At 39.6% G+C, this 19,347-nt stretch overlaps 1 protein-coding gene across 1 annotated transcript; it reads right to left on the reverse strand.

The window, feature by feature from the left end:
• Positions 1-3,634: 3,634 nt before the first annotated feature.
• LOC131349233 (C-type lectin domain family 4 member E-like) lies at positions 3,635-7,048 on the reverse strand. The gene is made up of 5 exons (XM_058384755.1): positions 6,866-7,048; positions 5,284-5,676; positions 4,295-4,419; positions 4,110-4,216; positions 3,635-4,012 (listed from the first exon to the last, which is right to left on the reverse strand). Exons 1-5 carry the CDS (start codon positions 6,990-6,992, stop codon positions 3,862-3,864), a joined length of 903 nt encoding a protein of 300 aa, XP_058240738.1. The 5' UTR covers positions 6,993-7,048; the 3' UTR covers positions 3,635-3,861.
• Positions 7,049-19,347: the final 12,299 nt, after the last annotated feature.

Below are 19,347 nucleotides of genomic sequence, written 5' to 3' on the forward strand. Positions count from 1 at the left end.
GTGGAAAAGGAAAGAGGGGAATACTCAGCTTGGCACACACAGCGACTGGAGGATTGAGGGAGATGGAACCAAGATGAGATGACCACGCGGAGGAAGGAGGTACAGTATGTGGCGATGGATAAATGATCAGAAAGGAAGGGATAGCGGAGTTAAAGATATACGGAAATGCTTTAGGCTATAGCTAATCCTATCACTAGTGAGTCAGCATCTACGTGTGAGACCAGACGAGGAAGAGGTGAAGAAGTGGCGAATAAATAGGGGAGTGCGTTCACGGAGAACAAGGTGCAGGTGAACTCAATTAAAATTCTGGTGAGTGAGTGCGCTGGCGAAAGGATGGTGGACGACCTTGACTACGCGGAGCTGGGCATTCTGGGTGGTGGGCGTGGAAATCCTTGAGGAGATTGGGATCCAGGATGTCCCCCCGGGGAACCCACGATCTTTCCTCCGGCCCATACCCCTCCCAGTCGACGAGGTATTCGAGACGGCCACCACGACACCGGGATGTCAGGATCTCCTGGACCGTTTACACAGAGGAGTCCTTGACCACCATAGGGAGAGGGGGATGAGTGGCAGCACCAAACTCTGCCCTATGAATTTGGGGCTGAGCTTCTTGCAGGGCAGATGCAACCTGATGTCCCGGGTTGACAGCCAGACCTTTTGTCCAGGTTGATACTGAGGTGCGTCGGACCTGCGGATGTCTGCCAGTTGTTTGTGGCGTTTCACAGCCTGCTGCATCGTCTGATGGGCAGAGTTCCAGACTCTCTTGCTCTCCTGGAACCAGTGTTGGATGAAGGGTACCGTGGAGCGTTCATCTGACCAGGGGAAAAGTGGAGGCTGGCAACCAAGTATGCACTGGAAGGGGGTAAGACCAGTGGTAGTCTGGTGAAGGGAGTTCTTTGCATACTCGGCCCATGGGAGGAAGCGGTGCCAGGAGTCTTGCTGGTGATGGCAGAAGGTATGCAAGTATCTACTGACCTCTTGAATTTTCCACTCAGTCTGGCTGTTGGACTGAGGATGATAGCCAGAGGTCAGGCTGATCGTCACACCTAGGCAGCAGAAGAAGGCTTTCCAGACTCAGGACACGAATTGGGGTCCTCAGTCCGAGACGATTTTCTGGTATTCCGAAGTTCCAGAACAGGTGTTGAAATAGACTTTTGGTGGTCTCTAAGGTTGTGGGGAGGCCTAGAGGGATGAGGCAGCAAGCCTTAGAGAACCAATCTACTGCCACCAGGATGCAGGTGTGACCATCTGAGGCAGGTAGATCTGTGACAAAGTCTATTCCTAGGTGTGACCAGGGGCGTTGAGGAATGGGTAATGGAACCAGTTTGCCGGATGGGTGATGCCTAGGGGTTTTGACAGATGACAGTCAAAACCGATGACAGATCGGGCCACCAGTACTTTTCCTGCAGGAGCGAGAGAGTCTGACTGATGCCAGGATGCCCAGTACCCAGGAAGGAGTGACCCGACTGAATCAGACATTGACGGAGGGACGATGGAATGTAAGTGAGGTTGGGAGGACATTCTGAGGGAGTCGGCTCGGAGACACTGGCTGAAGCGATGTTGTCTTCCAATCCCCACTGAATAGGAGAGAGCAGCATGCTAGGGGTTAGTATAGGTTCGGGCTGTTTGGAGGGAGCATCCAGAGAGTAGAGGCGGGAAAGAGCATCTGCTTTAATGTACTTGGCCCCTGGGCGGTAGGTGATGTTAAAGTTAAACCGTGTGAAGAACGGGCCCAATTTGGACATTTCCACTTGTGTAGTCACTTTTGTTTAGACATTAATGGCTGTGTGTTGAGTTCTTTTGAGGGGAGAGCAAATTTGCACTGTTATACAGGCTGTACACTCACTACTGTACATTGTAGCAGAGTGTCATTTCTTTCTGGATGCATGCACAGTGTGTGGGAATGGACACTTTGCAGCTTCAAACAGCCAGAAAAAAAATATGGAAATACTGCTTGTGTGTTTAAGAAGACTATTGTGCAATTACAATAAAAAACGGTGTGTAATCGTGATAAGAAATGACTTGTTTATTTAAAGAAGAGAGGAGTTAAACAAATGAAGAAAATAAACAAATGAATAAAAATCAATGAAGACATTTTTTGGGATAAGAAGAGGTGTACCTTGTGGAGGTGTCCAAGTAGATTTTTTTAGTACTAGATTTGGGTCACAGGGTCACATGACCTAGAAGCTATTGAAGAAATAGTGTTTTTTTTTTTTTTAAATAGAAATTAAATTAAAAATAAAAGAAGAGATTTTTTGGGATACAAAGAGGTGTACCCTGTGAAGGTGTCCAAGTAGATTATTTTGGTACTAGATTGGGGTCACATGACCTAGAAGCTATTGAAGAAAGTGTTTTTTTTTTTTGATAAAAATTAAATTAAAAATTAAAGAAGAGATTTTTTGGGATACAAAGAGGTGTACCCTGTGGAGGTGTCCAAGTAGATTATTTTGGTACTACTTTGGGGTCACAGGGTCACATGACCTAGAGGCTATTGAAGAAATAGTGTTTTTTTTTCAGTCGTACAGAAATTTGTCGACGGTCCCTAAACTACCGCTTCCGAATGTCTGTCTAATGTCTCAATATCAAGCTAACTTAACCGCGGTCGCGGAGGGTTGTGCAGCGGCAGAGGCTTGAGACGCGGTGGTTTCCTGTAGTGGTGCAGGTACAGTACGGTGACCAGCTGTTGGATGGGGTCAGTGCATGTAGACTCCATGCTGCTTGTCGGTCTGGTCTTCTGTCACAAAAACCGGGGACAAGTGGAGTAATTAAACCCCGGAGGGGGTATGTTTATTGAGGAACACAGAAAACGGGTGGAAAAGGAAAGAGGGGAATACTCAGCTTGGCACACACGGCGACTGGAGGATGGAGGCAGATGGAACCAAGATGAGATGATCACGCGGAGGAAGGAGGCATGTGGCAATGGAAAAATGATCAGAAAGGAAGGGGTAGCGGAGTTAAAGATATATGGAAATGCTTTAGGCTATAGCTAATGCTATCGCTAGTGAGTCAGCGTCTACGTGTGAGACCAGGTGAAGAAGTGGCGAATAAATAGGGGAGTGCGTGCACGGAGAACAAGGGGCAGGTGAAAGTCATATGCTATTTGTGTCTGTGTGTGTATCCGTGTGGGATTATGTGGTTGTTGCGTTCAGTTTAAATAACATCATGACTTTTAAAAAGATTAAACAAATGCATTTAGTTCAATTTAACATATTGCTGATGAACTTCTTTTTTTAACGGATGGAATACATTTTACACCAGTAAATGAAATGAAGTAGACTTTATTTTACCTGAGCTCTCAGACTGCTTGAAGCTTCTGGCCCTCTGGATCTGTAAATTGTCCTCTTTCACATGAACATCTTCATACGATTGCTCACTGTCACTGGAATCAGTTCTATTGTCTGCTGCAACTTCTGCATTTGCATAAATCTCCTCCTTCATCTCCATTCTTCTCTTTACAGTAATCCTAATCTTTTACTGATGTAGTTACCAGTCCTTATAAACTCACTTGTACCAATATATAATTGTCTAAAACTTAATTCAGAGTGGTGGTCTGAAAGAACTAAGTTGCTGTTATGTTCAAACTTTATTTCCTGTTTCACATGCAACTTGGTACAAGTGTGATCATTGTGGGTGTGAAACTGACACTTTGTGAAGACTCTTAAAGAAGGCAGGCTATAATGCAGAAGCGACATGACCCTACATAGTCGTAGAATCTGTACAATTTCCTAAACAAACCCAACTGGAGTTGAAAAACAGGTGACACCATGATGCTTATTAATAGTAATGAGGATGTGTCAGGTACAAAGCACTGAGCTTCACAGATAACAATGTAAATTAAACTGATAAATGTAAAGATTTTTTTCATAAGTTAAAGATTGTCTTCTCACAAATCCAAATAAACTTATCATCACAGGGATAATCAGCCCAGTTCCAGACGGGATCAGACATTTCACCGGTTAAAACACAGTCCTCATTTCCTGCATAACTGTTAGGTTCGCCATGTCCCCAATACCTGATGGAGAGAATCAGAGGGTCTGCTGTGTTTCTCAATAAGACAGTAACTCATCACCATGAGAACCTCAGTCACTTTCAGTTCAGTGATCTCTTACCCAGTGGTCAGCGGTGTATCATCCACCCACTTCCACACTTTCTCAGTGTCTCTGTCACTCAGACCAATCCAAGCATTTCTGCTGCACAGCAATTTACTGATAAACTCCTGTCAGGGGTGAAGTAAAATATAAAAATAAATAAGAGTCTCTCTCTCTCTCTCTCTCTCTCTCTCTCTCTCTCTCACCTGTTCCTCTTTGTTGTTTATGATCACCAGGTCTGCTCCTCTCCCTCTGCAGTCCTGTCTGCTCTCAGTCCAGGTCTTAGCTCTATTAGAAATGTAGTAAACACTGGAGCTGAAATATATCCATCCTGGACCCCGAACCATTTTAATGAAAATGGTAAAGAAAAAATAGTTAAGTCTCAAGAAGAAGAAGAAAAAAAAAGATACAATCAGTCTGGTTAGAAAAGACTTCATCACTGTGATTATTTTTCTACAAAAATTCTAGCATATTAAACCCTATTGTTGCTCTTTTCACCTTTTTTCCCCACCAACCACCAGAGGTCACAATTCCCTGAATTCTAATTGCCACAGCAGTACCCCCGTACATTCATGCAAATGTAATCTTTTGTTAGAAGTTAATAGTTTTCTACATAAATAACAGAAAGTAACAATGAAGTAACAGAAAGTGTATAAACGCTATATGGTTCTGCTTTTAGACATGTTTGGAATGAAACAATTAGGTAACTGAAAAGTACTCTTTTCAAGTAAGTATTATTCACCCAGTTTTGAAAATCTCTGGAGCTCCTCTTTATCCTTTTGTAACTTCGCTCTCTCTTTAGTCAGGGTGTTGTAACTGGTCTGTAATTGGTCTCTCTCTTTAATAAGGGAGTTGTAACTGGTCTGTAACTGGTCTTTCTCTTTTGTCACGGTGTTGTAACTGGTCTGTAACTGGTCTCTCTCATTAGTCAGGGTGTTGTAACTGGTCTGTAACTGGTCTTTCTCTTTTGTCACGGTGTTGTAACTGGTCTGTAACTGGTCTCTCTCTTTAGTCAGGGAGTTGTAACTGGTCTGTAACTGGTCTTTCTCTTTTGTCACGGTGTTGTAACTGGTCTGTAACTGGTCTCTCTCTATAGTCAGGGAGTTGTAACTGGTCTGTAACTGGTCTTTCTCTTTTGTCACGGTGTTGTAACTGGTCTGTAACTGGTCTCTCTCTTTAGTAAGGGAGTTGTAACTGGTCTGTAACTGGTCTTTCTCTTTTGTCACGGTGTTGTAACTGGTCTGTAACTGGTCTCTCTCTTTAGTAAGGGAGTTGTAACTGGTCTGTAACTGGTCTTTCTCTTTAGTCAGGGTGTTGTAACTGGTCTGTAACTGGTCTCTCTCTTTAGTCAGGGAGTTGTAACTGGTCTGTAACTGGTCTTTCTCTGTAGTCAGGGAGTTGTAACTGGTCTGTAACTGGTCTCTCTCTTTATTTAGGGTGTTGTAACTGGTGTGTAACTGGTCTTTTTCTCTATTCAGATTGTTGAATTTGATCCACAGCACTGTGATGGCAGTCAGCAGGAGAACACACAGCAGCAGCAAAGAGACTGCAGTCAGTCTGTAACATCTGCTCTTTGTAGTCTCTCTTCCTAATGGGGAATGGCAACAGAGACATATCATTTTTTCATATTTCATTTTACATTTGCATTTGATCAGACATCCTTATCCAGAGTGACATACAAAAGTCTCTATCAATGAACACATGAATGCTGACTCACTCAGTTGTAAACTAAGGACACCGTGAGTCTAAAACTCTGTTGAGAGGAAATATAGTAGTCTTTTTTAAATATACAGAAATAAATTTTAAATAGCTAGACGATCTGATGGAGCATGGTGCAATGTGAGTAGTGATAAGAGCTATGAGATAAGAGGGTGCTTTGGAGGTTGCCTTGCAGACAAGCATCAGTGTTTTGAATCTGACTCGTGCAGCTACCTGGAGCCAGTGAAAGAAGCGCAGCAGTGGGGTGGTGTGAGAGAACTTCTTTGATACATTGAAATGTTTGATTTTGAATAATTTCTCTAATAGATTAACTTGTTAATGAATGTGGTGCTGTGTGTCTTTGGGTGTGGTAAAGCATTGCTTGTGAATCTGCACATGGTTCTATTAATACAATGTGCATCTTGCAGTGAAAGAAGCTGAGGTCAGCATCTCCCAAAGCTGAAAAGTGCATTTAATTGTTTTGCTGAGGTTTGAGTTGATGATTCTTTTACTAAGAGCCTTGATTACCATCTTAAAAGAACAGCCCAAAATAGTAAAGTGGAAATCTTGCTTTCAAGGAAGGTGTTAATGAGGTCATAAAAATCTGTATGTTCTTCTTTCAACTGTGAATTACATGAAGCATACATCTGTATGGGCATTTTGCATGTCACTGTAGCTGGTTAACGTTTTTGTACATTCCTACTAATGTACATTATTTAACAACTACTCCAACTGCTACTGTTACTACCCCAGTAAAAGTAAAATGTTTTATTCCTCTTGTATCACAGCAATTTTCCAACCATTACAATTTTTTATTAATGCTAGCACATCTGTCATGCATTACATTTAACGTCATGGAACATTAGTGAAACAGTGTTATAATGTATATTACAGCAGTTAGCAGTTTTAGACAAATGTACAGGTGAAAGTTATAATGAGCAACTAAATGTACACTTGTGAACTATTGACAGAGATCTTCATATAAAAAATCAGCTTGTGTAATCAAGAGTCAAGGTCTTTTAGAGTGATGTGAGTAGTATGAAAAGATACATGTGTATGTGTGTGTGTGTGTGTTGTACCTGTTTTCTCAGGTTCCCAGATCCTGAGAGTCTCCACATCCTCAGTCATATAAAAGTCTGCATCTGAGTGTGATTTGTTATCTTCGGTAACTCTGGCATCTGTGAATATGCCACTACTCATCTCCATTCTGCCCTTGTCAGTTATCCCAAACTTGTACCCAGCACCTTTTACAAATCAGCTTTAATTCAAAACTTTAAAACTTTAATGTTTCATTCTCAAGCTACCATAGAATTGTATGTGTGTGTGTGCGTGTCTAACTTCCACTTACAGAGGAAGTTACAGAAGAAATGTACGTCAAGACTACATCATTCCTTGCTGCCTGCACTTGTCTGTGGATTTGTTTGCTGGCATGTGGGTATTTTCCCCAAATGCACAAAAAAAACAACCAGCTACAAACCTTGACTATAGAGAGACCAGTTACAAACCAGTTCCAACACACTGACTATAGAGAGACCAGTTATATACAAGTTTCAACTCCCTGACTATAGAGAAGAAGGAGCAAGGCTTTTTTTCATTCAGCTTTGTTTCAGGAAATGGAATAGATTTTACAGCAGTGATGTGTAAGCATGAACATCATTGTGTTTGAATCAATCTGTAAATGTCATTGACAATTTGTACTGTCATGAAAAATCACTCAAAATATATTTAGTGTTACTCTTTTCACCATCAGAGTTAGTGCCTTGGCATCAAAATCCTTACAGGACATTGAGTAGTGCGACAGGGAAATGTTCATCCAGTCTAAGTCGATCAGAAGTTCAGTTCCAGGAAATGAACAAAGCCAAACTCATGATAAAAAAAAAGGAAGGAACAGTTTATGACTGTATATACTTATAATATAAGTAACAGAAAACAGGAACAGTTAACAGGAAGTAAGTTCTTTTGTGGATATTTCATAATGCATAAGTATAACTATAAATGGGGGAAAAAGTACCTGTTTTTCTTTAAATATTAATAAACAAAAAGCACGATCTCTGGCAAATAGCTGTGGTATAAAATAAGAGAAAAAAAACAGGATAATAATAATAATAATAATAATAATAATAATAATAATAATAATAATAATAATAACAATAAAAATATTTCTTATTCAGAGATTATTAACAGATCTGTAGATTTCTTGGGTGTTTTCTGGTCTCTCAAAAATGAGGAACAAATGGAAATTACAGGTTTAGGTTTCAAATTTTTCTTGATAAACCATAACGATGCATTAAAAGATTTAACACAAGTCAGTTTAAAACATACAAAGCAGAAGTTTGAATATTGTAAGAGATACTGTCACAGCTTTCCAGGAGAAGAATAATAATAATGTATGAAATGTACATTTTTTCTATCAGATATTGTTGCAGCTAAACTGAATAAATTATTCAAATAATTTATATGAATAATGTATTATCTTCATTCACATATGTGGCAGTTTTGTAGATTGTTATCACTCAACTGATTTGGAAAGCCTCTGTAACTGACCTCTCTTTATAGTCAGGTTGTTGTAACCAGTGATGATAAGTGCTAGAAGCAATGGCAAATCTCCTGTACTTAAGTGAAAGTACAGATACTCTAGTTAAAATGGCCTCAGTTTGAATTTCTACTTAAAATTTCTAGTTAAAGTACAAAAGTATTTGTTTCCAAATGTACTTAACATTTATCCTCGTGTCAGGAAACATTGGGACAGTTCCCTGCCAGACCACTGCAGGGGGTGCTGGCAGGTGAATCTTCAGAGCCTGCTTTGTTGTGTGTATTTCCCATGTACTTTGTGCCACACCCCTCCTATTGTTCTGCCTTCCTGCCTTGTCACCTGTTCCACATTTACCTTGATGTTCTGACCTATATACACTATATTGCCAAAAGTATTCCCTCACCCATCCAAATAATCAGAATCAGGTGTTCCAATCACTTTCATGGCCACAGGTGTATAAAATCTAGCACCTAGGCATGCAGACTGTTTTTACAAACATTTGTGAAAGAATGGGTCGCTCTTAGGAGCTCAGTGAATTCCAGTGTGGAACTGTGATAGGATCCCACCTGTGCAACAAATCCAGTCGTGAAATTTCCTCGCTCCTAAATATTCCACAGTCAACTGTCAGCTGTATTATAAGAACGTGGAAGTGTTTGGGAACGACAGCAACTCAGCCACGAAGTGGTAGGCCACGTAAACTGACGGCGCGGGGTCAGCAGATGCTGAGGCACATAGTGCGAAGAGGTCGCCAACTTTCTGCAGAGTCAATCGCTACAGACCTCCAAACTTCATGTGGCCTTCAGATTAGCTCAAGAACAGTGCGCAGAGAGCTTCATGGAATGGGTTTCCATGGCCGAGCAGCTGCATCCAAGCCATACATCACCAAGTGCAATGCAAAGCGTCGGATGCAGTGGTGTAAAGCACGCCACCACTGGACTCTAGAGCAGTGGAGACGCGTTCTCTGGAGTGACGAATCGCGCTTCTCCATCTGGCAATCTGATGGACGAGTCTGGGTTTGGCGGTTGCCAGGAGAACGGTACTTGTCTGACTGCATTGTGTAAAGTTTGGTGGAGGGGGGATTATGGTGTGGGGTTGTTTTTCAGGAGCTGGGCTTGGCCCCTTAGTTCCAGTGAAAGGAACTTTGAATGCTTCAGCATACCAAGACATTTTGGACAATTCCATGCTCCCAGCTTTGTGGGAACAGTTTGGAGCTGGCCCCTTCCTCTTCCAACATGACTGTGCACCAGTGCACAAAGCAAGGTCCATAAAGACATGGATGACAGAGTCTGGTGTGGATGAACTTGACTGGCCTGCACAGAGTCCTGACCTCAACCCGATAGAACACCTTTGGGATGAATTAGAGCGGAGACTGAGAGCCAGGCCTTCTCGTCCAACATCAGTGTGTGACCTCACAAATGCGCTTCTGGAAGAATGGTCAAAAATTCCCATAAACACACTCCTAAACCTTGTGGACAGCCTTCCCAGAAGAGTTGAAGCTGTTATTGCTGCAAAGGGTGGACCGACGTCATATTGAACCCTATGGATTAGGAATGGGATGCCACTTAAGTTCATATACGAGTCAAGGCAGGTGAGCGAATACTTTTGGCAATATAGTGTATATTAGCCCTTCTGTGCCTGTTGGTGTTAGTCATTGTTTTGTTTGGTGTTTGATGTTGTTTGTGTGTATGTTTCCTTTTTTTATCCTGTGTATGGGTCTGACTTCATGGCATGCGGATGCATGCGGTATCCAAGGAGATCCAGGTTTGAGCCCTGCGTGGTGAGGGGACCCGAACATTACACCTAGCTGTAATGTTTTTATTTTAACTTGTAATTAACTATTAATTTTATCTGAGAAGAATCAGTCACTCTACTCACACATGACTGTTGATGCAAGATATGAGAAATGATCATGATACAGTTAACATTATTCTAAATCAAGGAGCAAAAGGGGAACATGGAGGCTGTAAAATGATTTGAGATCAATTAGGTATTCCTGCTAAGATTTATATTATTCTCAAGACAAAACAACTACCATGTACCATGTTAAAATGATACATTTGTTTGTGTGTGTGTGTGTGTGTATAATGAATCGCCAGATGCAGGTGGGGTATTTGCAGGCATTTATTAATATAATCTAAATTGTCAGACAAAATACGTAAACTGGGGCAGGCACCACCTCCTGGCTTAGCCCTTGCCAGTTCACTGTTTCTAGGCACCAGGCAAGGTGAGAACTGCAAGATTCTAACACCTCTCTCAGACCACCTCGCAGCATGGAAGCTTCTGCCAGGTGTGTTCCAGTGGTTACTGAATACTGTGGGAAAAGGCTACAGAATCCAGTTCACCTCCTGCCTTCTTTCAAGGTGTCCTGCCTACTGTTGGCAAAGACAAAACTTCATTCCTCCAGGAGAAACTTCTCTTGCATATAAGAAAGCCATAGAGCATATTCCCCAGCTTCAGGCCTTACAGCCGGCTTTTCTTGGTTCCCTAGAAGGATGGTGGCAATGCCCAATTTTGGACCTACATGCTCCAAATTGAATGAAACATACAAACACTCGAGGTCATTTGTCACAGACCAGGTCTTTAGACTGGTTTGCAATGATAATACTGAAGGATGCCTATCTTCAAATAGACATTATGCCAGTGGCCTAGCCTCTGTGGATTATGGCTCACTCCACTATATGCATTGCCTTGTCCAGCACTCTGGCTAGGGGCATTCCCCTCCAGCATATTTGTGCTGTGGGGCTTGGACCTCTCCACAAATACTTATCAGGTTCTATAACCTGGACATTGACCCCACTCCTGGGTCCTAGGTCTTACAGGGCTACTGGTGCTTTGCTCCCCACTCATTTATGCCCTTTCATGACCTCTGGGACAGACATCTCCTGGTGTGTGACGGCATTGGTATTGGCGTTGCAATACCATAGCATCAGTCATGATAAAGAGTTGAGTTCTCTCAAAGGGGTACTACAGCAGGTACTACACTAGGCTTTTCCCTCAAAAGTCTTCTACACCAGGTTACATCTTGTCTTTTTGTTTGTTTGTTTGATTGATTGTTTTACAAATGTGACAGTTACATGTTCCCTCCAACCACCAGAGGTGTATCAGATCCCCTGAATTCTAAGATGGTTTCCATACACACTTGATTCATATTCACACATGTATACTATGACTGTCACTTTATTAGGAACATCCTTTATCCAGTCAGTCAATCACATTGCAAGAGCATTATCGTTTGTTAGTGGTCCCTGTACTTTCAATTTGACATTTTTCTTTGACATAATTCTCCAGTGTGTCAGTAGAACTTTATTATTCCTGATGGTGAAATCAGATTAAATTATCAAGCATGCTATTAGGCAACTAAATTATTAAGTTACTGTATTAGTGACACAGCTGTTTGGACATCTAAGGGAAGTTCATTCCACAGCACCAGCATCTTGTTCAGCATCTTGTTTTGAAGTTGGAAAGGCCTCCATCCACTTTGAGTAACATATAAACAATCACTAAGCAATATCTTTTCCCTTCATTGGGTGTTAACTCTATGAAATCCAATTGGAAATGTTCAAATGACCCGCATGATTGTGGGTGAGCACTCTGAGAGATTTTAACATACCAAACCCCGTTTCTTACCCAACATCCTGCTTTTCATCATGTTGCTCTTTCTTCTTTTGTGGATTGCATCTGAAGATCTTCAAGGTCAGCTATGGGAGTACATGTCTCCAAAATACACAGTTTTTTTGCACACAGAGGATTCTTGCGTGACTGTGGCTGCTGTTGCATCTGCTTTGCTATTAGCCTGTTAAATGGAATAATTTTCCCATATTTGCTTCAAATTTACATCTACAATAGATTTTGGTAATATGATTCAGGCCTTTGTGCGTTATTGATTTACCTGAAGAAGTAAGGGCACCTATATGTTTCCACAAGATGCCAAAATCATGTACTAATCCAAAAGCATATCCACTGTCTGTTTAAAGTGACAGGGACTGTCTGTTAAGGAAATCAGCTCTGCTGTTTGTTCAGAGAGGTGTTTGGGTAAGGGCTCAGATTTCACTAACTCATGTTGTGTGACTACAGCATATCCTACACAGTTATGGTCTGTTTTATGTTCTCTAGAAAGTCTAGATTTTGCAACGGTGTTTCCTGCAAATCAGACCTAAGGGAAACGAATAATAACTTTACACCTAATCCAAGAGTAGTGCCATGCTTTTTTAGGTCTTGCCTTGCACAAGGTGCCTATTCAGGTTCCAAACCTGTCAACAGATCCAAGTCTACTCCTGAGTTCTCCCATGCTTAGAGTCAATCATGCGGTCGAGGTGAAGTTAACAGCCTCCAAGGCACCTGCAGTATGCCTTTCCAGGAATTCCTGTAGCCAACCCTCAGGCGGGGAATTCTGCCAACATTGCTAGCTTGTAGTAGAAGACCTGAGAAAATAGCACACTGGTAGGTATGGGCAAGAGTAAAAAAATGGTTAAAGTTTTATTGTAGTGCTTCGCAACAGGACCCAATGCTCTCCGAGAAATCTCAGAGAACGGGCTTTGATCATACATTACGCACAGTTTTTACAAACATCTTTTTGATTTAGGGAAAAGGATCTAACTCTTATAAGGTAACAAAAACATTCATTGGCTACTTACTTTTGTCTTTCTCAGCTACTTTTATTTTTTCTTTCGTCATTCCGACACTATCTGTTGACCTTGGTTAGTTGCACCCTCTGTTCTGGCCATGGCATAACAAATCTATATTCTACTTTCTCAGTACATCAGTTATACAACATATAAATGTTTCCATCACAGAGCTTTGAGGTAAGATGGTGGTTCCTTTTTTACTTTGTAGACAAGCATCTGTGTTTTGAATGTGATGTTTAAGTAGCAAGTTGAACTCAGCATCTCACAAAACTGAAAAGTGTGTTTGTGTTGCAGAGGTTTGCTGAGGTTTCTTAGACAATATCTGTTTCCTAGAAAATAAAAAGTCTAAAATTACTCTCCTGAAAGAACAGCCCAAAATAGGAAAGGGGAAGTGTTCTTTTAAAGGGAAGTGTTAATTGGCTCATAAAATTTTCCTGTGCTTAGCTCTCAACTCTCACAACTGACTGTTAATCACAAGGCTGCTGTTTATTCTTCCTTCACCTTTCAATTACATGAAACATACATCTATACATGCATTTTGCAAGTCACTGTTTTTTTACATTCCTACTAATATATTATTTAACAATAAAGTAAATGATGTAGTTGTGAGATACTGCCTGATGCAAAGCTACTGTTACTACTTCCTGTTAAAAAAAAATAGTGTTGTGTGTGTCTGTGTTGTATCTGATTTTGCAGGTTACCCGTTTCTTCTGTTTCTGAGATTTTCACATTGTCCTCATTTTGATAAATGCCTGCATCTGAGTGAGATGTGTTATGTGCAGTAACTCCTAAAAAATACATATATAAATATATAATTGTAAAAAAAATGATCCAGTTTAGCCTTACTCAGTTTGTTTTAAAAGGGGGGGGGTGTTATTATTTGTTTTACTTTATAGACATACATGTGATCGAACACAAATGGCTTCCCACTTGAGGTGCTCATCCATTTCCTTTCTGTCCTTGCCACAGCTCACCACATAAAATTGTTGATATAACTTTTATAACATAATAATTATGTTTATTACATGATAATTGTGACAGCAGATCATTGGTGCAGTCAGTGAAACAACATCCAGCACCCCTCACAGAACTCCCACCAGGGTGCTGAAGAGGTGAAGCAGTGAGACAACTAAGAAGACTCTCCCCACTCTGGCCACACCAAGAGAAGCTTTCGGGTTCCACCCTTGTCTCAGCTCCAGCACTACTGAGGGCCTTGAACATCACCAACACCCCCACAGCTTCACACTAGCGCTTTTATCAGTTTGGCTTACACCATTTCCAGGAATAGCGATCGTCTGACCACAAGAGGAACATTTCTTTGTCATGCTACTCAGAAGCCGTAAAAAATTTTTGACGCATAGCCACTGACATTCATGCTGATGCCAAATGTATTAGTCACCATCTTCAGCTACACCACGCATATGCAGTATACACTGATACACCTACAAGAAATCACAGTTAAGATTTAGCTAAGGAGCCAAGGAGCTTCATAACTCCTGCAGAAATCTGAAATCAGTCTGAAAACGCATGTCTGCAGGATCCTTAACAAACAACAGTCTTAATGAATCCATAGATTGTTCAGTAAATTGTTCTAAACTTATGCTTTACAACACTAATTCATAGATAAAAGGCAGCTACAGGAACCAAGCAAGGAATTAATTGTGGGACACTGACACTTTAATATTTTTTCTGTTCTGGTATTTCTTTCCCTGGAACAAACCTGAATGGGAAAATAGGCTCCAAAATAAAAGCAGTCAACACTGCACAACAACCATGAAGGTTACAGACTTAAAATAATTATGAGGATTTTTCAGACACAACACACAGATCTACACAGAAAACATTGTAAATTCAATTAATTCCTTTTTTATATACAAAGGAATTTCAGTTAAATATTGTCCTACGTTTAACCTGTTCTCTGGATTTGGATTAATGGACTGTAGGTGGTTGTTTCCTTTACTGATTCTACCAGCCTGCTGTATCCTGGTTTTTTCAGTTTCTTTTGAGAACTCTGCCATTTTTTGTGCCGTTCTTAATAAAGACTCTACGTTTTGAACTCGGACTGTGTTCTGCATTTGGGTCCTCACCTGCCACCCCTGACAGGAACAGAGTTGAAAGTAAAATATAAGAATATATGAGACTCTTTCCATACTGGAAAAAATCTTTAGCTCTCATTCTTGATGGGGAACTGAGAGGAGAAACCATTTGGTTTGTTGTTTAAAACTATACCATGCCCAGTTTGTTTGCTCAATCGAAGTTATTCGAAAACAAAACAAAACAAACAAAAAAAAACACACAAACACAAGTTTACTGTTCATGAGGGAGGCAAAGACAATTTTCTTGTGCCCCACCACAAAACACTCTCCAAAAACACACACAACTCTCACACAGCCATGTACTCAGAGTCTTTATACTACTTCTGCTACTCTCTCTCTCTCTTTCTCTCACATTTGTTCATCTTGGTTGTTTATGATAACCAGGTCTCCTCCTCTCCCTCTGCAGTCCTGTCTGCTCTCAGTCCAGGTCTTACATTAGAGATGTAGTAAATACTGGAGCTGAAATACATCCATCCTAGATTCATTAAAATGAATTTTAATTTTAATCAATAAAAATGGTGAAGAAAAAAATAGTTAAGTTTCAGCATTAAAGAAAAGCTACAGTCAGTCTGGTTAGAAAAGATCTCATCACTATGATTATATTTCTGTAAAATCCTAGCTTATTAAAACCTTTTTTTTGCACTTTTCCTGACATTTTTTGTTACTTCTGAATTAAGGCACTTAATTAAGGACAGTGATTCTTCAGAGAATATATGACAGTTTTAGAGTAGTAAGCATTACGCACCCAGTTTAGAAAGCCTGGAGTTCCTCTTTATCCCTCTGTAACTTCTCTCTCTCTGTATACCGGATGTATTTTATCCACAGCACTATGATGCTGCAGCACACACACTGCAGTCAGTCTGTAACACTTGCTCCTTGTAGACTCTCCTCCTAATGGTGAATGGCCAAAGGGACATATCATTTTTTCATATTAATTGCAAATGCACAGCAATGTAGTGATTACACTAAATCACAAAAATGAACTAAAATGAAATAATTATTTGATCTATTAAAAGGTTGGATTATGAATCATTTGAATCAATAGCTAATAATGTCCTAAACCTTATTACAGATCAAGAGCTTGGGTTAACTTGTTAATGAATGTGGTGCTAGGGGCTTTTGGGGTGTGGTAACGCACTGCTCTTGAATGCATGTCTGCACATCTGTTCGGGATTAACATGATCCTATCAAAACAATGTGCATCTTGAAGTAAGGGAAGCTGACCTCAGCATCCCCTGTGTGTGTGTGTGTGTGTGTGTGTGTGTGTGTGTGAGAGAGAGAGTGAGTGAGTGTTTTTTTGTTGTTTGTACCCAAACTCTTGGATGGAAGGATGGATGCAGACTTGGAATAACTCAAAAGCTGCTTTATTTTTCTTTTAGTTGTCACTTGTTTTATTTTATAGACATACATGTGATTGAACACAAATGTCTCTGTGCTGATTGGCTCTCTCACTCAAGGTGCTCATCTCTTTCCTTTTTGTCCTCACCAGGGAACAGTACTGCAGGTACCGTCCTCCCTGCTGCTGTGAGACTGAACAACCAGCACTGCTCCCATTTTCCCCCTGCAAGAACACTTTTTTTGTATTTATATATCTCGATAGTTTCTCTATTTTTATAATCAGATTGTTCTTCTTCTTCTTCTTCTTCTTCTTCTTATAATAATAATAATAATAATAATAATAATAATAATAATAATAATAATAATATTGTCCTCTGTATATTTTTGTATATTTTTTATAATAAATTGAAAAAGTAATTTTACTATTTTGTATATTTATATACTCTGTATACTTTGTATATTTTTTATATAGATGAATTTTAGTCTTTTATGTCTCTATAATATTTGTTTGAATTGCAAGTCACCTTGCCTTGATATTATCTTTATCTTATTCTTTAGCTGCTTTATGCTATCTAATAATATCTTATCTTATCCTATATTTGTTTTCATGTATAGTTACACGTACATGTTGTGGAACATCCACAATAAGTTACTTCGTGTTCCCTTAATTAAGCACATTATATGTAAGTATAAACAATAGTTATAAACTAAACGGTGGTTCCCTCACAAGATTCTCTTCTGGTTTTTTTTTTTTTTTTTTTTTTTTTTGTGTGTGTGTTACAAAACCGAAAGAGGAACTCTAACTTCTTAGAATTCTATATATGTTGTTCATATATAGCTAGCTAAATAGCACGTGAACCAGGCCTCTCTGCTTCAAACCGGAGACATACTACAGTAGCTATGTAGACACATCCCTAAGGTAAAATCTCGTAGACCCATCACTAATTCACTTCTCATGCACTGTGTGGCTTCTCAATATTGATAACAGAGAGTGTATTGCATTCGAGACAAAAGGGATTGAGTGGGTGGGTACACTTGTAATTTGATATATTTATGCTGCTATTATAATGCTTAAGCTTAAGTAAAACTATGTAAAACTTTCAGAAAAATCACAGCAATTGCTTTGCAACTGATTCATAGATCAAATGCAGCTACAGGAACCAAGCAAGGAATTCATTTATTATTCCGGACACGTTATTCTTTTTCTGTCCAGTTGTTTCTTTCCCTGAAACAAACCTGAAAGGGAAAATAGGCTCTCAAAGAAACGTAAGCAACACCATGAAGGTTACAGAGTTAAAAGTAGTAATGAGGATTTTTCAGAGACAGCACACAGATCTACACAGATAAAACTGTAGATTCAATTCAATGGTTTTAATATGCGTACAGCATTTCAGTTAAAGATTGTCTTCTCACAGATCCAAATAAACTTATCATCACAGGGATAATCAGCCCAGTTCTAGATGGGCTCAAACATGTCACCTGTTAGAATTTCACATTTCACAGTTCTTGTTTCCTGCTTTACTGCTGGGTTCACCACATCCCCAATACCTGATGGAGAGAATCAGAGAGTCTGGTGCATTTCTCAGTAAGTTAGTATCTCATTTCCATGAGAAGATTTCAGTTCCTTGAAAATGTTCTTACCAGTGGTGTATTTTCCAACCGCTTCCACAGTCCCTCTGTGTCTCTGTCATTCAGACCAGTCCAAGCTTTTCTGCTGTACAGCAATGTACTGGCAAGTTTGTAGTAAGAATTAATAGCTAATTACTATTAGTATTACTAATTACTACTAACTATTTTTCTTTACAAATCCTTGTTTATTAAAATCTGTTGTCACGCCTTTTCTGACTATTTTGTCATTTGGTTTGTGTGTTTAACAGACGTGAGACACAGGTTCCCTCAGAGGTGGCAATCCCTTGTGTCTAGTAGGTTTCCATACACACTTGCTTCATATTAAAACATGTATACAATCACTGGTCACTTTATTAGTCACTTTATTAAGTACACCTTTAATTATCCAATCAGTCAATCATGTTGCACCAGTGTGAACATTGTTAGTGGTTAACAGGTTTTGATTATTAACATCCCTGCACTTTTGATTTGTCTTCCAGATTTATTTATTTATTTAATTAATTATTTATTTAATTATTTATTTATTTATTTTGACTTAATACTCCAGCGTGTTATAAAAACGTTATTATTCTGTTCAGACTAAAATTAGACTAAATTATCAACATCTTAAAAAAAACCCCGTCTGTTTAAAATAATTACAATTTTTCTCTTTTGAGGTTGTATTTGATCCACAGCACTGTGATGGTAGGAAAACACACAGCAGCAGCAAACACAGTGTAGTCAGTATGGAACATCTGCTCCTTCTAGTCTCTCCTCCTAATGAGGAATCCCTTATCCAGAGCGACGTGCAAAAGTGCTTTGACATTGGAATACGAAAAAAATGAGCTAGTTTAGATATTTCAGGACGAGGTAGGTTTTCACCTGTCATTTGAAGACAGTTGACTAAGTCAGTGACTCTGCTGTTTGGATATCTAGGGGAAGTTCCTTCCACCACCTTGGTGCCAGAACTGTCACAACTCTTGCCCTGAGAGATGGTGAGACCAGTCGAGCAGAGCTAGAAGATAGATTGTCATAGCAAATTCACAACAATGTAGTGATTACACTAAGTTGCACTAAAGATGAACTGAACTAAATAATAATAATAATATTAATAATAATAGTTAATTTTAATTACTTGTAAATTACATTTTTTTTATCTGTTGACTAATGTTTTACAAGTAATGCGAAACAATGATTTTGAGTCATCAATAGTTAATTATATTTAACGAAACAAATTTTCTTTACAAATTTAAGATTTGCCAACTAAAAATTAATATTCTACTTGGACATTTTACAGCACTTGGTCTCCTCACTTTTTATTATTACATTTCACAGTGTATATATATACATGACTATTACTT

The sequence above is a fragment of the Hemibagrus wyckioides genome, linkage group LG29 (genome assembly GCF_019097595.1).
Source record: "Hemibagrus wyckioides isolate EC202008001 linkage group LG29, SWU_Hwy_1.0, whole genome shotgun sequence".
Classification (NCBI taxonomy): domain Eukaryota; kingdom Metazoa; phylum Chordata; class Actinopteri; order Siluriformes; family Bagridae; genus Hemibagrus; species Hemibagrus wyckioides.